The sequence below is a fragment of the Dacryopinax primogenitus genome (assembly GCF_000292625.1).
Source record: "Dacryopinax primogenitus strain DJM-731 SS1 chromosome Unknown DACRYscaffold_2, whole genome shotgun sequence".
In the NCBI taxonomy this organism is placed as follows: Eukaryota; Fungi; Basidiomycota; class Dacrymycetes; order Dacrymycetales; family Dacrymycetaceae; genus Dacryopinax; species Dacryopinax primogenitus.
Genome location: NW_024467199.1, coordinates 1,938,641 through 1,960,460, shown reverse-complemented (window position 1 = coordinate 1,960,460; position 21,820 = coordinate 1,938,641). Strand labels below are relative to the sequence as shown.

Sequence of the window (21,820 nt, the reverse complement as noted above, 5' to 3'; positions counted from 1 at the left end):
CAGCTCATTGCTTGGTCAAGAGACATGACTAAGCCTTTATGACATGGAAGTAGCTGGTATACCTTAGCATGTGCTGGAACCTGCTAGAAGGATTGGATGGTCAGGTGACCTGCTGTGCATGGCTGTGCATGACCTCATATGACCTCATCCTTGGTCATATGACCTGATCACCTGACTAGGCTGAGTAAGCAAGATGTTATAGCAGGTTCCACCACAGAGGTATAAATATAAGGCCTACTCTGCCTGGGGACTGTCTCTTCAGACTTGGTCTTTTAGGATCATCCACAGGTACCTATACTGTAGATAGGTCTTAGTCATCAGGTCTACTCCACTTCCTTGTTGCCTGCTTAGACTCTTGGCACCCTTAGGTGAGCAGACTAAGTCAGCCTGTGTTGCCCTAACACCTACATAACCTCTGACACTGATACCCACCTCCAAACTTCAGCACTTTGGCATTTTGACACTTGAACACTTTGACTTCTTGTAGCATATATACACCTAGTTGCAGTTAGATTTCCCAGCGCACATATGTGCACTGACACCACATTGATGCACACTCCATCTTTATACCATCATGGACATCTTCTATCAAGGCACTCCCATATCCTCTGCCCCTGTCTCCCCATCATTGTTTTGCTCTGTAGCAGATGCAGATGCCTCAGGCCTGCCAGACTCATGAAAACATGGGAGGCTTGTGGATGGCATTGTGAATCAACTGTTTGTGTGCTGCTGCTGCTGCCTTTGGTCATGTGAGATACACCTCTCAATAAAGCAAAGCAGGACCCCAATCATTCAGGGATCTCCTGCTGCTAACCCTAACCCTAACTAGTCAATACTCTTCTAATTAGCCCACTCTAGCATACCAATATGACATCTCCCTCCAGTTCCAAATCCCCAAAGAAACCCCCTTTTCCCGCACCGAGCATCCGTCTCCAACTATACCGGTCCAAGAACCGCACAATTCTCTCCCTCCCTCTAACCAAAGCCCGTTCCTGGAAGGCGAGCCAACACCCCCTACCCTCATCAACCCCTGCAGCCCACTAACCTGCTGCTCGGCGTCCAGGCACTACAACACGAGCTAGCCTCTCTCTTCCCTACCAAACGCGCGCCGTTCGTCCTCCTCACTTTGCTAAACACAGTCGTTCCCCCAGGACGCTGGTCACTCTTCCTCCTAGAAGGAGCGACATTCTACGTCATCTCCAACTCGAGATCTTGTTCTTTCCTTCCAGCAGCTGCCTTGCCCTCTAACGCCAACCTATCCCGGTTGATCCCCCTGCCCCCACCCGAGAGCTGGACGATCTGCTTCTCTGCCGCTTGCGCCATAACCGCATTCCGTTTCCTCCGCCAGCCCACTGTGGGGGAAGCGCTCGCAACCTACTGCAAGCGGTACTCAAAGGACGAGGCGACAATATCTGTCATCCTCGATGGACGGGTGCTGAAAGCTGAGGATAGGGAGCAGAGGCTGGATGATAGGGCGATGCTGTATGTTTTATACCAGGCGGCGGTTCGCGGGCAGAAGACGCTGGATCTGACGACTCGGACCGAGCACGAGTTAGGCGCGATCGTCTCTTTCTCCTCATAGTGGGATGATGTGCTAGGTGTGTGAATAGGGGAACTGGGGAATCTCGCACTCTTACCCTGGACTAGTGTCGGGCTTCTGGTGCGAATGGAGCGCATATATGCGCCTTGAATCTCCCTGGTGGCTTACTGGTGTTCTCCTGGACATGTACCGTTTCCAGCGATGGAAGATCAGGATGAAAGGACGTGGCTGGCGTGTTCTGTCTGATACTGATGTCTGCACTGCTCTATCTGTAATATGATGCATGTTTTGTAGCTTCTTGTTGTGCCTGCTTCGGCCATACACGCATATACCTGCCTCGGTGCTCTTGCTACCCTCGTCGGTCATGATTCAGTCCAACCCCCGGGAAGATATACACTATTACTACTACAAGATATAGATACACGATACTCCGAAGCCCATCCACCCCCAACACACAGCGCCTAAATCCCAAAGAGAGAGAAATCACCCCAGCCACCGCCGTAAGATGTCTATCGTGAGAGTCTAGGTGGGCTCGGGCCCTGCTGGCCAGTTTCCTTCATCTCGCGCAGCTGGTTCAGACGCCTCTCTGTCTGTTCCTGCTGTGCTCGTAGCTGGTCACTGTGCGCCGTTAGGGTATGGCATACGAAGGAAGGGTGAAGAAGACGTACATCTGTGCTCGGAGCGTCGCTTCCATCTCCTTCGCACCCTGCCGTTCTCGCTTGATCTTCTCCGCCGAAGCCTTCTCCCGGGTCTCGTACTCCCTCACACGAGCAGCGAATTTGGACTCAGTCATGCCCTTGTTCTCGTTCGCCTGCATAGCGGCTTCTTCTGCTGCTCGGAGGCGATTTTGGAGCACTGAGAGTTGCTTTTCGGCGTTGACGGCGCGGGCGCTGAGAGCGCGGAGTTCTGAAGGTGCCTCGGAGGTGCCTTTCCTTATGGCGTTCACCTGGTTCATGAGCTCCGTGTTGGACGCCTGTGCGATGTCAGGAACGCCGCGAGAACCTTTCGTATGGACTCACCTTGAGAGCATCTAATTCGCCTTCCTTGGTGCTATACTGCCTACGCCACTTGGCTTTCGCCTCTGCAGCTCCCTTCAAAGTAGTCTCGAAACGATCAATCTGTTTCCAGCGCTGATCAAGCTGCTTCTTCAGATCACTGTGAACCACAATCAGCACGGCTCCCTCAAATAGAGGAACTGACATACCCCATCTTCTCCGTGAAATGCACTTCTATTTCTTTACACCGCTTGTCGAAGTCGAGCTGTATCTGACTGACAGACTTCAGCCGGCCCATGAGCTTTTCGTGGAAGATCGGGAAGTTGGTGAAGGGCTTAGGATCTGGTTGGCCAGCATTCCGCTGTTGCTTCATCAGCTCATTTCGGTAGTATAGGATAGCCGGGTACTTACGGAACTCTTATCGACTCCGAGAATCTCTTCCATATAATTGAACACAGTCATGAGCAGCGTGTTCCGCTCAGCGATCTGCTCGCGGAAGCGCTGTTCATTCGAGATCAAGCTACGCTCCGACTTAGACGAGCGCGTCTCAAGGTCGTTCACGCGTGCACGGTAGCTCTCGCGCTCTACTTCGGCAGCCTTGCGTGCTTGCTGCTCCATATCCAGCTTATCGGACAGGTTGAGCTTGGTCTGCGTCATTGCCGCTAGTTGGGAGCTAATGTCACGGCTGCTGGCATGCTGCGCCTCGTTTAGAAATGCCGTACAGTAGTGACGAGGAGAACATACCAAACCAGCGATAACATTTTCCCTCTCACGAATGATGTCTTCCCGCTTATCCAGCTCCTTCCTGACCCTCTCCAGATCCGCTTCGCACCTCTGCAAATCCCGCTTAACGCGATCCAGCTCGAGCTGCATGGCGAACTGATCAGATGTTCTGCTCTCGCTAAGCTTGCGTGTTTCGGTCATGGCAGACTCCAGCTTATCAAGGTCGTCTTCCTTCTCCGCTAGACGGCCTTCGGTATCCCTGAGCTGAGTACGTAGGCGATCGTTCACCTACAACGCCTCAGCAACTTATAGCCCCAAAAAGCGAGGGACATACAAGGTCTTTATCAGCCACCACCCTACCCCAATGTTCCTCCATCTCCTTTCTCTCCTGTTCCCATTTCGCCTGCTCGATCTTGAGCGTTTGCCCACCTTGACGCTCCTCGTCAAGGTCGGCTTCCAGATCCTCGATCTTCGCCTCCAGTTCGTCGATCCTCTCCTTGGCTTCGAGGAGCGTCTGCCTCGCTTCCTCATACAGTTCCTGCACGTCCTCAAGATCGACCCGGTTCTCTCCCAATTTCTAGTAACAATCATTCAGTCCACGCTGCGCACCATGCAGGGTGAAAACGTACATCTTTAAGAGCGTTCACAAGTTGCTCATGCATCTCCTCCGTCTCAGCCTTCTCTCGCTCAAGAGCACGCATCTGTTCTTCAAGTGCCTCGAAATCTCTCGCCTGCCCATCTAGCTCCTCCTCCAGTTCCTGGACTCGCTCGCCATACTGCACTCGGTCAGTATCTCACCCAGAGATAAAACAGTTCACCCACCTTCTGAACATCCTCGTTAGCCGCTTTGAGCTCCTCTTCCCGCTCCGCAAGTTCCTGCTCCATCTTCTCCTTATCCCCAGCCCAGAGATCGACCTCCTCATCAAACCGGTTGTGCAAGTCTCTGAAGTCCGATTCGAGGGCTTCGAGCCGGTCCTGTGACTCCTTCGCTTCCTGCTCTCGCTGGTCAACGACCTAATAGGTATAAGCACAAGCCAAGATGAGTGGCAGCAAGAAACGCACATCCTGGAGCTTCTCAACACGCGCGTTAGCAGCTTCCAGCTCTCCCCGCCAGTTCTCCTCAATCTTGTACAGCTCTTCCTGCTTCTGCTCGTCCCTGTTTGCAAGTTCTTCTTCCATCTCGTCACACTCGCGTTCCTTGCGCTCCAGCTCGATCTGGGTAGAAGCCAGCTGGTCCCGCAGAGAGTTGCAGGTCTACACGGTGTAAGCACATAATCAATCCTAAGGAAACTGAACGCACATCCTGGAGCCTCTCCTTACCCTCTCTCTCCTCCTCCATCTCCGCCCTGCTCTCACTCCTATCGGCAAGCTCCATCTCCCTTCTCCGCGTGAGCTCCTCAAGCCCCAACTTCGCTGTCTCCAACTCATCCTCCAGCCTATCCCTCACCTCCTCACCCCTGTCCAGCTCCTGGGCCTGCTCATCCCGTTCAACAGCCAGCTGTTCATTCGCCTCCTCCAGCTCGGATATCCGCTGCTCGTACTGCTGCTTAAGCCGGTCCAGACGACCCTTGCCGGAAGACACGTCCCCAAGCGCTCGCATCTGGTCCAGCTCCTTGACGTTCTCCTCCAGTGCGCCCTGTGCTTCCTCTAGCGCCAACTCGAGCTGTTCGTTCCGGACATTCAGCTCTGCGTACTTCTCCGCGAGGGCCTTATCCCCCGCCGTCGCAGAGCCATTCATCGCCGGACCTCGCCGTCTCAATTGTTCTTTCAGTTCTTTAAGTTCCTCCTCGAGCTTACGCTCTCGCTCTCGCCCGGTGGCCTTTTGTAGCCGATCCACAGTCTTCTCAAGCTCGAGAATGAGTTTCTTTTGCTTCTTGAGTTCCATACCGCGCGATTGAACTTCGATCTTGAGGTTGATATTCTGCTTGAGAGCAGCGTCGATTTGCTCAGGGGACATCTCCGCGAGTCGTTCTTCTAGAAAATGTACTTTGAGCTTGAGGTTGAAGTTTTCCTTCTCGAGACGATCTGCAGCCTTGACCAACCATCAGCACCGCAACCTCCGGGGTGGGAAGGTAGCCAATACATACCTTCTCCTGTTCACGGAGTGTCAATTGCCCCTTCTTTCCCTTCTTCCCCTCTTTCTCTTTCTCCCCACCAGCCGAACCGGGCTCATCCCATATCCCACTCAGTCGGCTACTGCTCAGCTCCGTCGCATTCGGCATATCCTCATCACTCGCATCAGGTTTCGTACCCGCACGAGGGGTAGGCTCGTCCAGCACAGACAGAAGGCCATTCTTGCTCGCGCGTCTTGAACCATTTGCCGGGGTAAGAACCGGTTCGGAGGACTGAGTCGAGGAGCTCGTCATCCTACTAGCCAAACCACTGGGTATGGAGAAACCGCTCGTAGGTCTGCGTGGTCCTTGCTGGCGAGGTGAAGGTGGTGGAGAGTGGAAAGATGACATCTGGGTACCGAGGGTGACTTCTGGCAAGTTTGAATTCGTGATTTCGCTCATTCCTGGAGTGCTCATTGGTAGCAGGGCATGCAGGTTGCGTGAGGCCGCCATGGCCAGCGAGTGACTCGATGTCGGACGGTGTGCTCGAGGTGGTGAACAGCACTAAAGGGGTGAGGCACACGCGTTATGCGCGACTCGCGACTCGGACTAGAAGCACGCGGATACAAACGCACCAAATTCCACAGTCACGTGAAATGGAGATACGGCTCCGAGGGCGCTTGAAAATCCAAGTTTGCATTTTTGGCGCCTGACGAGGTCCCTAGCCTTTCACCGCACGTCCTCAATACCCAAAATGCTACGAGTAGTGTGAGTACCGCTATCCATCCTAACAGATCTCTATTGACCGATTCAAGTAAACCCAAAAATGCGCGGTCAAAGCGCGCCATGCTTGCCCGAGAGCCGCAAGAGGTCGAGCCACCCAAGACATGTATTTTCGTCAAAGGCACGTCGACCGGCGAGCGTCTTAACGGGGTACTGAAAGATCTCGTGCGTCTTCTATTTCTCTCACATGAACCCCACTCACACGTTACAGATGTCGCTCAAGCGCCCAAACGCCGTCTCCTTTTCCAAAAAGAACGCTGTACACCCATTTGAGTCCACCGACAGCTTTACCTTCTGGTCACAGAAGAACGACGCTTCCCTCTTCCTCGTCGGCACTCACAGCAAGAAACGGCCACACGACCTGACCTTCATACGGATGTACGATTACCGTGTGCTGGAAATGCTCGAGCTAGGGGTAGAGGCGTACACCCCTATGTCGGCATTTTCTGGTCGCAAGCCCCCGCCCGGACACAGACCGTTGATGACGTTCGATTCCCCGCTATTCGACACCCACCCCAGGTTTCAGCAAGTCAAGTCGCTCCTTCTGGACCTGTTCAATGGAGCGGAGATCGATGCCATCTGCCTCGCAGGACTGGAACATGTCGTCCAGGTGTCGCTCGCTCCCCCACCACCGGGTTTCACAAATGAGAGCACGAGCAGCGCAGAGCTCCCTCTTATCCACGTTAGGTGCTATGCGATGCGTTTTCTCGCTTCTGGCCAGCGAACGCCGAGGGTGGAGCTAGAACCAATAGGACCATCGCTCGATGTTTCACTTCGCCGCTCTTCCCCGGCAGACGAGGACCTCTGGCGTCAAGCGACAAAACGCCGCAAGATGGAGAAACGCGACGTAGAACATGGTTTAGGGAAGAAGAGGAAGAACCTGGCTGTGGACGAGGGTGGGGACCTGATCGGACGCGTCCATGTTGGGAAACAGGATTTGGGGAAGTTGCAGGGGAGGAAGGTCAAGGCGCTCAAGGAGGAGAGGACGAAGAGACGGAAGGTGGATCACGACGAAGAGGAGGAAGAGTGAGGGGCTCTGTATTGGAGTGTGTCATGTCTCTGGTTCATGTCATGTTGTTTATTGCCACGCAGCGCTATTGCACTCTCTTTGGCGCGCATACAAGCCCTGTTGCAGTTAGATCTAGCTTTGAACTGCTCCTTCAAGCTCATCTCCCACTCGGGGGTATATGGATCCAGCATGTCGATGATTCCTTCAGAAAAGCACGGCGTAGTGCGCGGCGGACGGATTCACAGTTGAAGGTGAACCGCACCACCTATGCATTGTCCGTGACCGGTGTTGGGGACAACGTGATTTATCTCCGCCGTGTTTTTCGAACGCACAGAAACAATCCGGAAGTCTGCTAACATCTCCGACCTCCTGCTGATCGCTTGAATAAACACCGCAAAATCTTCATCTCAGATATAAGAAGGCCGGAGTGGTTACCGCGTCAAGCAGTTTCTCTTTCGTCTACCACCATATCACTCTCCTCCAAAATGCTGACTTCATCACTTATATCATCGGTAAGCAAACACTATTTGGCTGAAAAGATACTCGCAAACTCCGAACGTCTTTTATCAGAGATCACATGTATCTGGACGTGCCATCTATCACAGTGGCTTTGAACGAATGCAATGAGACCTATCTCATACCATTGTCAGAGTGTCTCGACTGGAAGGTCCGTATGGCTCACGTGTGTACCCTGATGGGAGTAATGATATGCTGACAAGATGCTTCTTCGATAGATGCTCCAGAACTCACTCTGGAACCTTTTTCCCAACTTTACCGGTCGCCAGTTCAAAGTATATGCAACAGATGGAAGCCGAATTCCGAAAGCTTTCTACATGCACTATGCAAAGGATAGTGCTCATTTCTATGTCGAGCTTAAGGGTACCGACCACATGATCTCCATGCATGTGGAGCTGCCAGAAGACTACGAGGGGTACTTCAATATGCACCTGAGCCCTACTACCAAACTGAGTGACGTGAAAAAATACATTACTTCATGTGTCGACATCTGCGTCGATGACATGCGTTTCAGGAAGATGAAGAGGCGACTGGAGGACGACGAGAGCATAGAAGAAGCTGAAAGCACAGAGGGTAATGTCATTACCCTGACAGAGCTGTAGAATAACGCTTGCATTGAAGCGCAGCTATTGTTCCTATGTCAATATCATATCACTGCATGTACTGGCAGATCAGCATCGTACAGATCGAGTAGGACAAGGATCGTGTGTATGGGTCAGAAACTAATATGTTCAGGGAAAATCACCTCTTAATCCTTTCCCAATCAATGTAGATGTCGCCAAACTTCCTGGGAAATGTCCACGACAAATGCAAGCTAGGCACGAGTCAATATAAAGAGGCATCGAGATGCAACTGTGGCTCACCTTCCTCTCCATCTGTTCCTCCGAAATATTATTACCGTCAAGAACACTCGCAAAACCACATCATGGCGAGATAGAGATACGCTCTTTCTTTGTATCACCGAGGCATCTCGCGGCCTCTTCAAGACGAGTCATGATGTAGTCCCGGTCTTCGACTTGAGCATTCTTGGTCGAAACGAGGCCCAGCACCACAGCCTTGTTTCTAGGGTAAAATTGCAATAGTTCAAAGCTCCTCGCGCGAGGTGTGTCATCTGTGCCAAAGCCGTTAGGACCATAATGAACGAGGTGCGAATCAAACTGACATTCCAGGTAGAAAAAGTCAACGTTCAAGGTCTCGAAGACTTTGACGATTTTGTCATAGCCCCATCCGCAAAATGTACACCGCCCTTGAAGTTGCCGCGACATAGATGTGCTCCAATCTTCATACATATCTAGCTTTCGTGTCAATATGCACTCGTTGTACAAGCGGACATAACGGTCCAGCAACATATCTGGGTCGATCCCGCAGGTTCTCATTCCGTCAAGCATCGGTTGACAACAGACAAATGCAAACATAGGCGCGTCGATTTGAACGTTTCGACACCCGGCTTCGTATAACGCATCAAGCTCCTCGCGATACGCTTGCGCAAGGTGCGCAAGGTCAGAAAAGTAGCTGTCGTCATCGTCGTATGCATCCTTCGTGTAGATATATCCGGGCACCAGGACATCGAACGATGGTCATATGACAACGTCCACGATAATTGGTAGCCAATCGTCCGTCATGGTTTACGATGATATTGCACATGTGGGAATACAGTGTCGAATATAGTATCTGGAGTTGCCTCAGTAGAAGCTGAAATGTCATGACATTACGCACAAAGGTATCATGATAAGCCCCGTCTCTCCCGTTCCGCCTTCTCCCTCTCTAACCTGGAAACCTGGATCTCGGCATCTGCCATGATCTCATTGAGATCTACGAATTTCTCTGATAGTGAATCGATCTGCAAGGTCCCATGAGTAGCGGTACATGGCTCTTCAATAAGAATACGGACCGAAGCGGCATAACCCTGCAACAGGTCCATTAACCGTCGTTCGATATCGGCGAACTTCCTCCTATTTCTCAGATGATGCTGCATCAGCTCTCGTAGTCGGGGCTTGAGAGCATCATGTTCTATCGATTGATCGAGAGACGATAAGCAAAAAACAACGGAAATAATAGAACACCTGCGTACCCGATAGTCGGCCCGCATTTACTACTCCCTTTCGTTCCAATTCCTTGATATCTGCCATGTCTCGATCCGCAGATCGTACGTCCACTTCGGCCTCGGCGAAGTATGCGACTGCTTCATCTGGTGTCAAAGAATCGGGAGGCGCCGGTTGGTCTTCTGGAGGCGGAAGAAGTGAGGCGTATAGCTCATCTAAGTAGTTTGATTACAAACCGCATTTCGCGTGATGGAGACTGTATACGTACAGCATGAGATAAAGCGCTTCATCGGCAAGTTATCCTTACAAATGGCAGCAAGTCGTTCTTGCGCCTCGTCGACCTCTCGCACCAAAGCATGCGTGGGTAACTTAACCTGCCGATTGGGAGGAAAACGTCTTCCGCTGGTGCCCGTTACGAGTGCCTCTAGCCAGCGTAGACGTAATTTGAGCGAGACTTCTGGTGTCATCTCTGGAATGTCTGTCACGCTCAGCCCTATTGCTTGCGACATCGTCACGTCCACTCCATCCACCTCCCGGCTCACATCTACCGGCTCCGTGTCCCCAAACCGCTCGTACCCCATGGGGCTCATCGACTCGGGCATGCGATTGTGGAACTGTGGGAAGAGGCTGGAAAATGCCTCTGGTCGGGAGACGCGTGGGGATCCTGGGTTGCCGGCAGATGACGGTGTATCCGACGAACGCGACGCGGTACGCTCAATCGGTGGTGCGCCTGCAGAAGCGCGTGCGGTATTGATATTTTGAGGGCGATTGTGGGGCGACGTGGATATAGGAGTGGCCATATTGCTTTTGCCTGATTGTGACCCGTTGACGACAAGAGAAGCGTCGCGGTCGCGGGGCAGTGAAGGAACATTTATTCACACAGGGTCAATGCGCCCTCATTCAATCACTCCCCGAAACGAAAGAATAGAATATTCCACCTTATACATTGAACACACATACTACAACAAACGATGCACAATTCCGCAGACACAAAAAGTACATATTATTAAGATTAATTAGCAAAAATAGCCTTGAGCGCAGCAATCTGTGCGGCATCAGGCATGGGTGCGTGCTCCAACTTGTTCTCCTCCTTGGCTCCGTGATCATCCAGGAACACAACACCGTTCGCATGGGCGGAGCGGACAGGCTTACCGGTCTTGGCGGCGTGAGCGCGAAGACGCTGGGAGTACATGAGTATCTCTCAACCGTGAATGAAAGCACGCACTCACGTCTAACTCGACCTGAAGCTGAGGCTCCCAGAAGTCCATCCGCAGCGGACGAATGCGCTGTCTATCCCTGGTTATCTTGTAGTCCAGCCTATCTAGTCCGAGAGCCTTGAGTGTCTTAAGCTCAACGAGTGAGAAGTCATCTGGGTTCTCGCGGTTGAAGTTAAACGGCTCTTTGATGGACACTGCAGGGTTCGTGATAAGCCGAGGAATACGCAGGCTGGCAAGAAGTCAATCCAGGAGACCGTTTGAAACACAACGAGTAATGACGACTCACTGGTTCTTTGACGCGCTGTGCAACATCAAAGGATGGAGGATGAAGACGTCACCCTTGTTCCCACAGCATTCAACAAATTCGTTACACTTGGGGATCAGGTTCTTGAAGGCGAAGCCACCACCCGAAGCCGGGTAAGTGCCTTCTGCATGATCGAGCAGATACTTGGCAGCATGCTGAATGCCGTCTGGTGAGATGTAGGTCGCACCGGCCTTCGGCTTAATATCAGCGAACAAGGGAATAACAAGGAGAGCTTGCTCCGGGGAATCGAGGAAGTGCTGTAGCGAGTGTGAGCAGTTGTACAAAGCCACACGCAATGATTACGCACGAGGAACCAGTCTCCATCGACGTGCCAATTGTCTAGTTCCCTGGGATTGACGTCCATATCCTTGTACTCTTCCTTCCCCAGGTTCACGATCAAGCTGCACAACAGGTGAATGAGACACTTCGCATGCCACCGTCGTCAACTTACCTATCCCTCCATTCATAAGAGGTGTCGCTGACACGCTCCTCGCCTCCCAGAAGGTCGCAGATGGCACCCCAAGCTCGAGGTGCAACGACGCTCGCCTTTTCAGCCTGGTGCCAGGGCATATTAGCGCGATCACGCGTCCAGGTTGACTTGTCTTCGGGGTTCATGCCAAGTCGAATCCACACTGCGTTGATCGTTAAAATGGCTTCTTCCAGAAGAAGTGAATTTGCTTACCATCTTGGGTAAACTTTTCCGACCATTCAGGAAGGAGCGCTCCTGGGATCTTCACCCAACCATGCTCGAGGAAGTGATCAACGTCAGCCTCTAAGCGCACATACAGTAGCAGGGACCTTGTCAGCTCTTGTCTCGGAAATTGAATCAAAGGTGACTCACGAGTCAACACCTGGTACTGCTTGGGTGCCATTTCCTTCTATTCGTCGGTGTCAAGGGATGCCAAGAGTATCAGATAATTTTGACTTCGGCAGCCTAATTATTGTTGGCATTGTCTGCATTTATACTGCTGGTTAAGGTGGAGATTAGTCACCTGACTTGGAGGTGGAGGCGGAATGGGCTGCCTAGCTAGGACATTCTCCGAAGGTCATATGCCGGAACAAGGGCGCCCCCCGCTTGTTCCCCGCTCAACCCCACTTGGTGCCCCGCTTGGTCTGGGCCACGAATATGCGGAAACATGGTGGAACGACTGCCATTCTTAGCACTACAGCGTACAGCTCATCACTTCGTTTACACTTTCTCGTCCCGGCTGCTGTCGTCCGAACCGGCCCGTACTGAGACGAGCTTGATGCTGGCCTTTGCCGGGTTTGGCGAATTGAAGATTTCTTCGAGCTCTTCCAGGGTCCTGCCTTTCGTCTCCACAAAAAAGAAGTAAACAAATACGAGCTCAAAGCAGTCCCAGAAGGCGAAGAAGGCATAGAACCAATACCCGATCTAGGTTTTCATCAATGACTACACGACGACATACTCAGGAAAGTTGCGCTCACATTGTTCAAGGCAACGGGGGCGGCAAAGGTGTTCACGAAACTGGCGATTCCCGAGACCATTCCACTGACACACATGCCCTTGGCCCGCATGTCATTCGCCATAACTTCTCCTGGGTAGATGGGATGCATCGAGGTGAATGCCCAAGAGTATGACACGCCAAACAGATAGATGAAAGCTATGGAAGCATTTGACGCTGAGGTGCTTCCAGTTTCCACGTACCCTGCTGCAGTGCCGGCTGCGATTGCTAGACAGATGATCATGCCTGAAATGCTGATGAGGAACATCTTCCGGCGACCGAGAATATCGTGGAATCGGCTGCCCGACACGGCAGCTACGTAACCTAGGACGGAATAAACGATATTGAGTTCGAGTTGAGTGTTCACAGTCGTGATTCCCACGTTGGACAGCAGTTTAGGAAGGTAATACGATGCGATACTGCAACGAGTCAGCTGGCCGGTTGCCGATTTCATGGATAGTCACATACTTGTTTCCCGAGAATTGGCCAAACCAGCTGAACGCCACATTAAGCAGCATCCTGTGCGCGCGTCCTCTTGTCCTGAATAGCGACCGTACATCCAGGAAGTTCTTCCACGTCAGCATCCCTTCCCGCTGAAGGGCTGCTTCCATCTCTTGCATCTGTAGATCCACAAGGGGGTGTGTTTCGTCACCGTTTGCGTGGAACTTGACAAGAATTGCTCTTGCTTCGGCAGCTCGTCCCTTGCCGACCAGGTAGCGGGGGGATTCGGGGCAGAACCAGACGCCGGCAACGACGATCGCGGGGCATACCATTTGCAGCCATAGAGGGAGACGCCAATTCACGTTGCCATCGTTGGCGAGGTTCATGTTAGCCCCGTACACGGCACAAGTCGCAATAATTGATCCCTACGCATATTTCAGTAAATCATCAACGAAAACCTTGAAATAATCTTTTCACCATGTACCATAATGTGTTGTATAATCCAGCAATTGTTCCTCTGTACAATGGTGGGGCGATCTCGATCATATATACAGGCGCTGCTGTTGTTGCAATAGTGGAAAAGAACGAGAGCAAAAATCTCCCGCCAACAAACACCGACAAGGTCGGCGCAGTTGATGTGATAATCGTGCCAACAATGACACCGATGCAGCCAAGGAAAATGGGAAGCTTGCGTCCCTTCCAGTCGGCGAGCCAGATGAAGAGTGATCCGACCATCTGACCGATGTTGAAGATGGCGAAGACGATGCCTGTAGCAGAATTTCCCTTGGGTGGAAGATGATAGTAACTTGTGTAGTTAGGGAGAGCGTTGATCGACCCCATTAATGCACCATCGAAGCCTAATCATGCGTAAGTGAGTTAGCATATCTTTCACTGTCAAGGAAAAGACAGACCATTCATCGTCGACGCAAAGAAGATAAGGAAACAGAAGAAATACAACTTCAAGTACCCAGGCCCGAATGGATTCGGGTTGTCGCGCGCCAATGCCGCAGCGAGATGCTCGTCCACGCCGGAAAATACTTTCGTATGTCCATGCTCCTGGTGGGCGTGTTCATGGTGTTCGACGTGAACCGGCTTTTCTTCAGGTGTTTGTGACATCTTCAGCTAAGGAGAAACGGATAGAACAAGCGCAAAAACGAAAAGCGGACATCCCCTGTGTAGCTTTAAGTCCGCTGGAAACACGGACCGGTGGCCCGCAGCCATTTAGAATGAGCAGCAACACAAGAGCACGAGTATAGTCCAAGTCAGGAGGCAAAGAATGCTTCGTGAAGAAGGATATCAAAGCATTCAGTACTCCATCCAACAACATAGGCGCTCTCATCAGGTCCAAGTCAGTTTGGAGCACATCAGATGCGACACATTGGGAAGGTCGGTCTAGGAGCCCCCGACAAGTCGCCAGCGTCGGGAGCCGCAGAGACAACACGATTGGCCAAGTTGGAAAAAACTGACAGACAAAAGAGTTTCTGAGTAATTCAGATATGGGCAGCGTGTACCGGGGCCCCGCATGGTGGACGTTGAGAGAAGATACACAGGAGAAGCACCTTCGCCATACGCTCGGGGAGTCGGTCCGGATGGGCTTCTGGACGATGCCCTTCTAGGAAAGAGGTTGCCATTGAGTAGTGATTTGGACGATACAGTCGTCATAAATGTGGTGCTGATGGTCTTCGATCATATGCTGTCCAGCTTTTGAGGTGTTTTGCTCGGTCGATACAGTGAGAGAAAGAAATCAACCATGGCCACCGCGTTCGCCTTTTACGGCCGAATACCTCCGAGCGTGCTGGAAGGCCCTGGAAATATGACAACCATCGTCATCTCCAGTGCAGCACGCGGGTCTGCTACAGCATCAATTCAACTACTCGCAGTCTTGGATCGAATAATACTTGAGAATGGCACCTAAGAAAGAGGGAAACTCGAAGAAGGAAGCCGGGAGGGCGCGGAAGGCAGAGTACGTCCCATTCGATGGGTCGTGCGGTTGACCGTTCAACTAATCGGGCTGTAGGACTGAACAGAAGAAGAAAGACGCTGTTACAGCAGAAAAAGTATGCAATCATGTTATTTCAATAAGACTGATAGCTTATGGTATCATAGGAGCGCAAAGAAGCTGCAGAATGGGAAGCTGGAGCAAAATCTAGCAAAGGGAAAGACGACAAAGAGGCGAAGCGTGCTGCGGACGCTGCACGCAAGGCGGAGAACGCGCGTCTCCTCGCTGAAGAGGAGGCATCAGCACCTTCCAAACCAAAGGCTGCGCCCAAGGCGGGTGCGAAGAAAGCTGCTGCGCCCAAGGCACCTGCTGGGCCTGGAGCGCTGGCGGCTGGGGGCCTGCAACTACCGGAAAAAAAAGAGGAGGGGAAGGAGGATAAGGAAATGGAGGAAGTGGTGGAGACCTTTGCCGCTACAGGACTCGATGACGCCTTGGATCTCCTGACGGCGATAAACGCCAAGAAGGACAAGGCAAGCATAGGCACCGCTGCTGGTCAGTTGGAGAAGCATCCCGAGGTGCGGGTTTCATTCGGCTGTGTGAGGATAGAGTGCTGAGATTCATTGCAGCGCCGCTTCAAGGCCGCCTTCAAGGAGTACGAAGAACGCATGTTGCCCAAGCTCAGAGAAGAGGTACGTGGGGCTGCTTGGGTGGCAATGCATGACGAGGGCTGATCGAATGCGCAGCGACCGGGATTGCGGTTACAACAATACAAGGTAGGAAAATCGGGCACTTCCTCGCTATGTAAGGGGACAGCTGACTATATATGTGTTCCTAGGATCTCATATTCAAGCAATTCCAGAAGGCTCCGGAGAACCCGTTAGTGGCCTTTTCCCGGTACACGTGTGTTCCTTTGCTCACTGAAGTATTTTCCGTTTTTGGTTCGTATTCGCCAGCTTCAATCAAGCCGCCGTGGAGTATAACGCCACGAAGGAAGAACGAATCGAGGTGCTCAATAAACAGAGGCGACACGTTGAGGACCGTTTACGTGTGGATGACTGATGTTCGTTCCTGTTACTCCGGACCATCATTCAGTGGGCGCGATTGTATACTCCAGGCAATGTCTCGTGTACAACAACCTTCTTTGCAATGTATGACTATTATTCACGTATTCAACTGTCTTGCTCATTTTTCCTGTTTGTATGTGTGATTCTAGCGTGCATACTCCGGGAATGTGCTATCGGAGCGAAGTATATCAGTCTTTTTCAGGACTGCGGGAACACAGCCTCCCAGACAGGTTTATAAAATACCTCCGACTTTCCTAGGCAACCAATATTTTCAGTGTTTTCCTCCTCTCTTCCTGTCGGTGACCAGAATGCAAACCCCTGCCTCCTCTCGCCCTCCTTCACTCACTATATCCATAGTATCTGAGCACCCTACAAACACGCTAATAATACCCAACCTACCGCCTGCGTTCTTCGCTCCTCAAGTACTCGAAGCCCTCAAACAACATTTTGCCACCTACGGCGAGATTTATGCTTGGACACCACTGAAGGGATTCAAGAGGATCCTGGTGGTATACTATGACGATGACGATGCTGAGGCAGCGAGGGAGAGCGACGGGGTAGTGATCGAACATGACGGGGAAAGCGTTACTGCCGCACCTGCTGCTGACTCTCTTGCAGACCAGTGGGTGCCCTGGCCAATATGTCTCTCGCGCGAGCTTACCCATCTTATCCCCAGCGCCCTGCCACCATTCACTCTCCGTGTGTACCGTGGTGATCCGATGACTTTCTCCCGTCAACCATCTACCCTTCGTCCTCCTGAAATAGAGCACAACTACCTCATCTCTCCACCCGGTTCGCCACCCGTAGGATGGGAACAACTCCGTGAAGAACCGCCGAATACCACAACTCTAGCTGAAGATCTTGCCCGAGCACTGGAACATCTCAAGCTTGAACGGGAAAGAGAAGGCATGGCTCATGAACCGCATGTTCTCGTCAGTGGTGTAGACGGCGCGGATGGCTTGCGACCCACTCCGCGGGTGATCGTGCAGGATGCAGATGCGGAGAAGGCGCAGCAGGATGAAGTCACAGAATGGAATCTGAGCTTACCCACACCGAGGTTGGAGAATGTCAGGACGGCAATGCCTCCAGTGCGGGGAGAGTGTGCTACGTAGGACAGAATGTGAGTGTTGCCTTCATGGATATTGCCTTGTGCACACCTCTACTTTGTGATGAGAAACCTTTACAGACCTGTTCTGATCCTTTGGATCTGAGGACATCCTATATTGCCTTTTTTTCTGATTCTTATTTCCCCCGTATCCTGACATTGAGCTTAAACTGACCCGCTTCCATAGTGTTTCCACCCCTTTATCCACTTCTGCCTCGTTCGACCAATCATCTCCTTTTCGGTACGGGTTTCGGTCTTCGCCTTCGTCACATGCATAAGTGTATCATCTAAAACATCGACATTTCCCTGTAATCCTGTACTTCTACCCCTGTAACACAAGCGAGATTCCGCTGTTATTCAATGTCAAGATGTGTAACATCCTTATCACCGCGGGTTGCATATCGAGCTGGTCCGTCACCAGCGTGTTCGGTAGCATCTCATGACGCTCTCGATCTCCTGAACACATTTCCCACTGTGTGCCTTATATGGCCTTTAACCGCCATCGGTTAATCACCACCCCGTCTTCGGTCTCCGTGTCTTCCGCAAGGTGCATAAAGGGGTTTCGAGTCCCTGACATGCTGTACATATCTATGTTTTCTCTAGCGCTGTCAATACTGTCACCAGCCTCGTCGCTTATCATCAACGTGGACATATCGAGCACGTAATCAATCCCCTGTTATTTGGGGCGCAGGTGCAAACATTCTCACCTCCAACCTTCTCTGAGCCGACCGTATACGCCCGCATGATAGTGAGACCGTACCGTAATCTCATTCCTCCGAAAACTTTCGACATTACGCGACGGTGATAAGCTTTCACTTCCATCGTTCTGTTAGTTTGTCGCTGTCAATCCAGCCAATAGCATTCCCTTATGGGTGCATTCCAACTCTGCTGGCCATTAATATTCCAACTCTGCGCAACGTCCCTCCTGCAGGGTTCGGACGCTGACTACCAGGAAACAACGTCATCAACCTCCATTTCTCCCTTCTGTCCGTCAGTCTGACCCCTCCGACGGGGGTTGACGTGCTCGGGGTCGTGGGTGCCTCGTGTTCAACTCCGCTGTCCACTTACCGGACCACCAGCTCAGCCCCTCGTGCTTTAATCGCAATCATCTATCGATCGATCCGCCCGATCTACCAACCTACGTGTCGTCAAAGCACGTTTTCATGCTCAGAAGGGCGCATTCATAAGCCGTTCTAGGGGCTTCTGTGCTTCGGCACTCGTATGGACTTACCAGGTGTGCTTGGAGATTGTGCGGCGAAGATTGAGTCCATGACGCTAGGGCACTGTTCGAAAAGGTATAAGTACTCCCCTTCAACTGCTCCATCCTTCCTCCCTACCCTCCCTTGCACAAGCTTCTGCCCTCGCTACCCTTCAAGATTTCCATACCCTTTCAACTCTGACAACATATACGATGGCTGCCAAGTCTTTTGATGCTCCCGTCAACACCTGCGACCATGAGGAGCGCGACGGCGTCCTTGTCAAGGTCTTGGATTGCAAGAAGGAGATGTGTATATTCAGCGTCAACTACACGTTCATGCCGAGGCAGCACTGAACGCGAAGCCGTGACTGGCGAAGTCAGAGATGGTAGGTTATTATTATGGTCGCTAAAGGTAGAACTAATGAAGCAATAGAATGACTTCAAGGGTCGATGTTCTCGACCTGGTGGTTTCGTCTCACAGTTCCTCTATGCACGGTTCCTCGAGCGGCGCGTCCTAATTCGTTCCTCCAGTCGTCCAACTCCTCCATGCAAACTCTATGACGCTCATGTTTATGCCCCTCCTCATGCCCTTCTGTCTCTCTCCTAATGGCTGTAACATGATAATGCTAATGGCTGGCTCATGTAAATCCTCTTCCTTCCTATCTCCACATCGTCTCAATGTAGTGCAACTGTGTTGTATCCCTACTCAACGAAATAGTACCTCTTATCCCACCGTATCATCTCATGCGCGAATAAGCTCCGTCGCCGCCAGCTGGTCATCCACCTGCCGCGGGATACTGTCCCAACATAGCTTCGGCCGGTCCAATATTTCCTTCCTTGCGCCCAACGTTCCAGCAAATACTTGCATTTTCACCTCAAAAGCCGTGAGCCGGTGACAGCGTTACGTCAACTCTATGGCGACGCATTGAAAGAAGTGCATGGAAGAACGTGCGAAAATGGCAGGACATGACTGATTATGTTTTCCCGGCGACCCCAACCGGAATATCGCGGAATATGAGAAGGCGTAGTTTCCACCAAGGACATGTCATTGGCAAGCACTTCTTGAACACAGACAAAAATCGATACAACACCGTCCAGGAATGTCTTGTCAAGTCTATCCAGACTCTATCCAGCTAGCTTTCTTGCGGAAGCGGTCCAGATCACGCGACTTCCTCGACGCCCCCTTTCTCCTTCCTCTTAGAGCTCTCCGCGAAAGCTAAGCTAGCTTTCCTCGGGTTAGGGGAATTGAAAACGACTTCTAGCTCTTCGAGTGTGCGACCTTTGGTCTCGACGAATAGGAAGTAGATGAAGAGGAACTCAAAGACATCGAAGAAGGCGAAGAAAGCGTAAAACTAGTAGCCGATCTATAAGTGATTAAATATGCGTTAACATTCACCTCGGGAAATGAGAAAAGAAGGGACGCACATTGTTCAGTACCACAGGAGCAGCAAAAGTGTTGATAAAGCTCGCCACGCCGGAAGAAATCTGCATGACACCCATGCCTTTAGCCCGCATATCGTTAGTGAGCACCTCTCCTGGATAGATCGGCTGCATCGGTGTCAAAGATATGGCAAATGTCGCTCCGAATAGATAAACGAAAAAGATGCTTGCGTACGAGCAGCTCGTGCTCCCCGTTTGAACGAAGCCTGCAGCTGTGCCAGCAACGATGGCGAGGCAGATTGCCATGGCTCCCACAGAGAATAGGAACATTGGCCGGCGGCCTACGGTATCCAGGAAACGGGCGCCGCCAGTAGCAAATACCCAGCCAACGATGGCATAAATGATGTTCAGCAGGAGTTGAGTGTCCGTGTCAGTCACACCAATGCGGCGAAGCATAGAAGGCAGGTAGTATGAGATGACACTGCCTCGACGTCAATTCTTCGGTCTCAATGTAATGAAGAAAGGACGTACTTGTTTCCCGCAAACTGGCCAAACCACGCGAATGCAATGTTAAGCATGATCCGATACCTCCATCCCGGTGTATTGAACAAGACTCGCAGGTCAAAGAGATTACGCCACGAAGTAAGCCCTTCTTTTGCCAATGCTTCTGACATCTCTTGCATCTCGAGCTCCACAAGCGGGTGGTTTTCCTCTCCGTTGGCGTGATACTTGACCAATAAAGCGCGGGCTTCTTCGACGCGCCCTTTACCTATCAGCCTGTGGGAGTCTCAGCTCAGACTCAATCCTTGGATGTACACTGGGACTCACCAGCGAGGGGATTCCGGGCAGAAAAAAATGCCAAGGAGAACGATTCCGGGGCAGAGCATCTGCAGCCAGAGAGGGAGGCGCCAGTCGAGCTCTCCGCGATCGGCGAGGTTCCTGTGAGCACCAAACACCGCACAAGTAGCGATAATAGAACCCTGCAAGCCATCAGAATTGCGATCAACACATGACAGAAGAGATTCTTTTCACCATGTACCATAATGTGTTGTATAATCCAGCAATTGTTCCTCTGTACAATGGTGGGGCGATTTCGATCATGTACAAGGGCGCACTAGTTGTGGCGATTGTGCAGAAGAAACTGAGCAGGAATCTGCCCCCCACGAACACGCCGAGCGTAGGGGCAGTCGCAGTGATGATCGTTCCGATGATCACGCCGACGCAGCCAATGAAGATGGGGATCTTGCGGCCCGTCCAGTCAGCAAGCCAGATGAAAAGAGCCCCAGCGATTTGTCCAACCTAAACTTATACAGTCAGCATGGTACGGGGGAGGGCAGAAGATCCATGCGCACATTAAAGATAGCAAAGACAATACCAGTGCCTGCGCTACCAGTGGCGGGGAGACCGTAGTAGTTCGTGTAATTGGAGAGTGTGTTGATCAATCCCAGAGAAATCTTCCAGGATGCCCTCGCGCGTCGTGCAGATGTCTATATGTCCGGTGTCATCTACCATGCCCTCAGTGAGGGATGCGTCATCGCGCGTCAACAGAGGACACGTACACACTTCATTCGCCATGGCCAACACTATCTTCATTGGGCAAGAATTTGCCTCGCTTGATGATGCTCGAAATGCTCTCACAGGCTTCTCCAACAGCCAGGCAGCAACCCACCGCATTAGCAAGAGTGATAAGAGTCGGCTGATTGTGAAGTGCAGGGTGGAGAGCTGTGGATTCTATGCATCGGTTGGGGGCAAAGACGGGGTCTTCCGTGTACGCAATCTTGAAGCCAATCATACTTGTCAGACACATGCTATCAAGCCTCGTGCAGCTACAAGTCGAACTCAGTTCCTTGTTGCCGAGTTGAAGAAGATCATGCCTGTTGATGGCCGAGTCAAGACATCAACCGTGATGGACACCCTTCGACGGCATAACATCAGTGTTAAGCCTCAGCAGCCTATCGAGCAAAGCGCCGATTATTGGCATTCACGTTGAGAATCAGCTGAAGGATCCAAACCCTCCCAGCTTATGCAGCGCATCTTGCAGCTTGCGACC

The 21,820-nt window shown here is 51.8% G+C and overlaps 10 protein-coding genes across 10 annotated transcripts; 4 read left to right on the top strand and 6 right to left on the bottom strand.

The window, feature by feature from the left end:
• Positions 1–2,049: 2,049 nt before the first annotated feature.
• DACRYDRAFT_86834 (uncharacterized protein) lies at positions 2,050–5,786 on the bottom strand (the record flags this gene model as incomplete). Its single annotated transcript, XM_040776786.1, has 12 exons — positions 2,050–2,158; positions 2,209–2,513; positions 2,560–2,695; positions 2,745–2,896; positions 2,947–3,231; positions 3,280–3,546; positions 3,593–3,835; positions 3,888–4,034; positions 4,081–4,272; positions 4,321–4,512; positions 4,559–5,290; positions 5,346–5,786. The coding sequence occupies 12 exons, from the start codon at positions 5,784–5,786 to the stop codon at positions 2,050–2,052; spliced, it is 3,201 nt and encodes a 1,066-aa protein (XP_040632793.1).
• A 257-nt stretch (positions 5,787–6,043) lies between these two features.
• On the top strand, positions 6,044–7,223 carry DACRYDRAFT_93043 (Brix-domain-containing protein). Its single transcript, XM_040777120.1, has 3 exons — positions 6,044–6,077; positions 6,125–6,257; positions 6,304–7,223. The coding sequence occupies exons 1-3, from the start codon at positions 6,064–6,066 to the stop codon at positions 7,120–7,122; spliced, it is 966 nt and encodes a 321-aa protein (XP_040632792.1). The 5' UTR covers positions 6,044–6,063; the 3' UTR covers positions 7,123–7,223.
• Positions 7,224–7,678: 455 nt separating this feature from the next.
• On the top strand, positions 7,679–8,219 carry DACRYDRAFT_13763 (uncharacterized protein; the record flags this gene model as incomplete). Its single annotated transcript, XM_040770994.1, has 2 exons — positions 7,679–7,768; positions 7,836–8,219. The coding sequence occupies 2 exons, from the start codon at positions 7,679–7,681 to the stop codon at positions 8,217–8,219; spliced, it is 474 nt and encodes a 157-aa protein (XP_040632791.1).
• Positions 8,220–8,540: 321 nt separating this feature from the next.
• On the bottom strand, positions 8,541–8,882 carry DACRYDRAFT_104387 (uncharacterized protein; the record flags this gene model as incomplete). The annotated part of the gene is made up of 2 exons (XM_040767922.1): positions 8,541–8,728; positions 8,780–8,882. The coding sequence occupies 2 exons, from the start codon at positions 8,880–8,882 to the stop codon at positions 8,541–8,543; spliced, it is 291 nt and encodes a 96-aa protein (XP_040632790.1).
• Positions 8,883–9,340: 458 nt separating this feature from the next.
• Positions 9,341–10,126, bottom strand: DACRYDRAFT_46127 (uncharacterized protein; the record flags this gene model as incomplete). Its single annotated transcript, XM_040774683.1, has 4 exons — positions 9,341–9,457; positions 9,509–9,627; positions 9,689–9,874; positions 9,928–10,126. 4 exons carry the CDS (start codon positions 10,124–10,126, stop codon positions 9,341–9,343), a joined length of 621 nt encoding a protein of 206 aa, XP_040632789.1.
• Positions 10,127–10,650: 524 nt separating this feature from the next.
• DACRYDRAFT_62612 (uncharacterized protein) lies at positions 10,651–12,116 on the bottom strand. Its single transcript, XM_040775707.1, has 7 exons — positions 12,022–12,116; positions 11,863–11,952; positions 11,632–11,812; positions 11,488–11,581; positions 11,163–11,437; positions 10,889–11,105; positions 10,651–10,839 (listed from the first exon to the last, which is right to left on the bottom strand). Exons 1-7 carry the CDS (start codon positions 12,050–12,052, stop codon positions 10,672–10,674), a joined length of 1,056 nt encoding a protein of 351 aa, XP_040632788.1. The 5' UTR covers positions 12,053–12,116; the 3' UTR covers positions 10,651–10,671.
• Positions 12,117–12,336: 220 nt separating this feature from the next.
• DACRYDRAFT_93040 (sugar transporter) lies at positions 12,337–14,200 on the bottom strand (the record flags this gene model as incomplete). Its single annotated transcript, XM_040777119.1, has 5 exons — positions 12,337–12,573; positions 12,627–13,062; positions 13,112–13,509; positions 13,562–13,941; positions 13,996–14,200. The coding sequence occupies 5 exons, from the start codon at positions 14,198–14,200 to the stop codon at positions 12,370–12,372; spliced, it is 1,623 nt and encodes a 540-aa protein (XP_040632787.1). The 3' UTR covers positions 12,337–12,369.
• Positions 14,201–14,908: 708 nt separating this feature from the next.
• Positions 14,909–16,187, top strand: DACRYDRAFT_75321 (DUF1014-domain-containing protein). The gene is made up of 7 exons (XM_040776128.1): positions 14,909–15,047; positions 15,102–15,141; positions 15,191–15,598; positions 15,650–15,712; positions 15,767–15,796; positions 15,859–15,899; positions 15,977–16,187. The coding sequence occupies exons 1-7, from the start codon at positions 14,989–14,991 to the stop codon at positions 16,080–16,082; spliced, it is 747 nt and encodes a 248-aa protein (XP_040632786.1). The 5' UTR covers positions 14,909–14,988; the 3' UTR covers positions 16,083–16,187.
• A 208-nt stretch (positions 16,188–16,395) lies between these two features.
• Positions 16,396–17,543, top strand: DACRYDRAFT_20225 (Calcipressin; the record flags this gene model as incomplete). The annotated part of the gene is made up of 3 exons (XM_040771852.1): positions 16,396–16,709; positions 16,764–17,207; positions 17,380–17,543. The coding sequence occupies 2 exons, from the start codon at positions 16,396–16,398 to the stop codon at positions 17,197–17,199; spliced, it is 750 nt and encodes a 249-aa protein (XP_040632785.1). The 3' UTR covers positions 17,200–17,207; positions 17,380–17,543.
• A 2,007-nt stretch (positions 17,544–19,550) lies between these two features.
• Positions 19,551–21,345, bottom strand: DACRYDRAFT_104381 (general substrate transporter; the record flags this gene model as incomplete). The annotated part of the gene is made up of 7 exons (XM_040767921.1): positions 19,551–19,742; positions 19,816–20,251; positions 20,302–20,547; positions 20,599–20,750; positions 20,803–21,069; positions 21,123–21,257; positions 21,334–21,345. 7 exons carry the CDS (start codon positions 21,343–21,345, stop codon positions 19,551–19,553), a joined length of 1,440 nt encoding a protein of 479 aa, XP_040632784.1.
• Between the last annotated feature and the right edge of the window lie 475 nt (positions 21,346–21,820).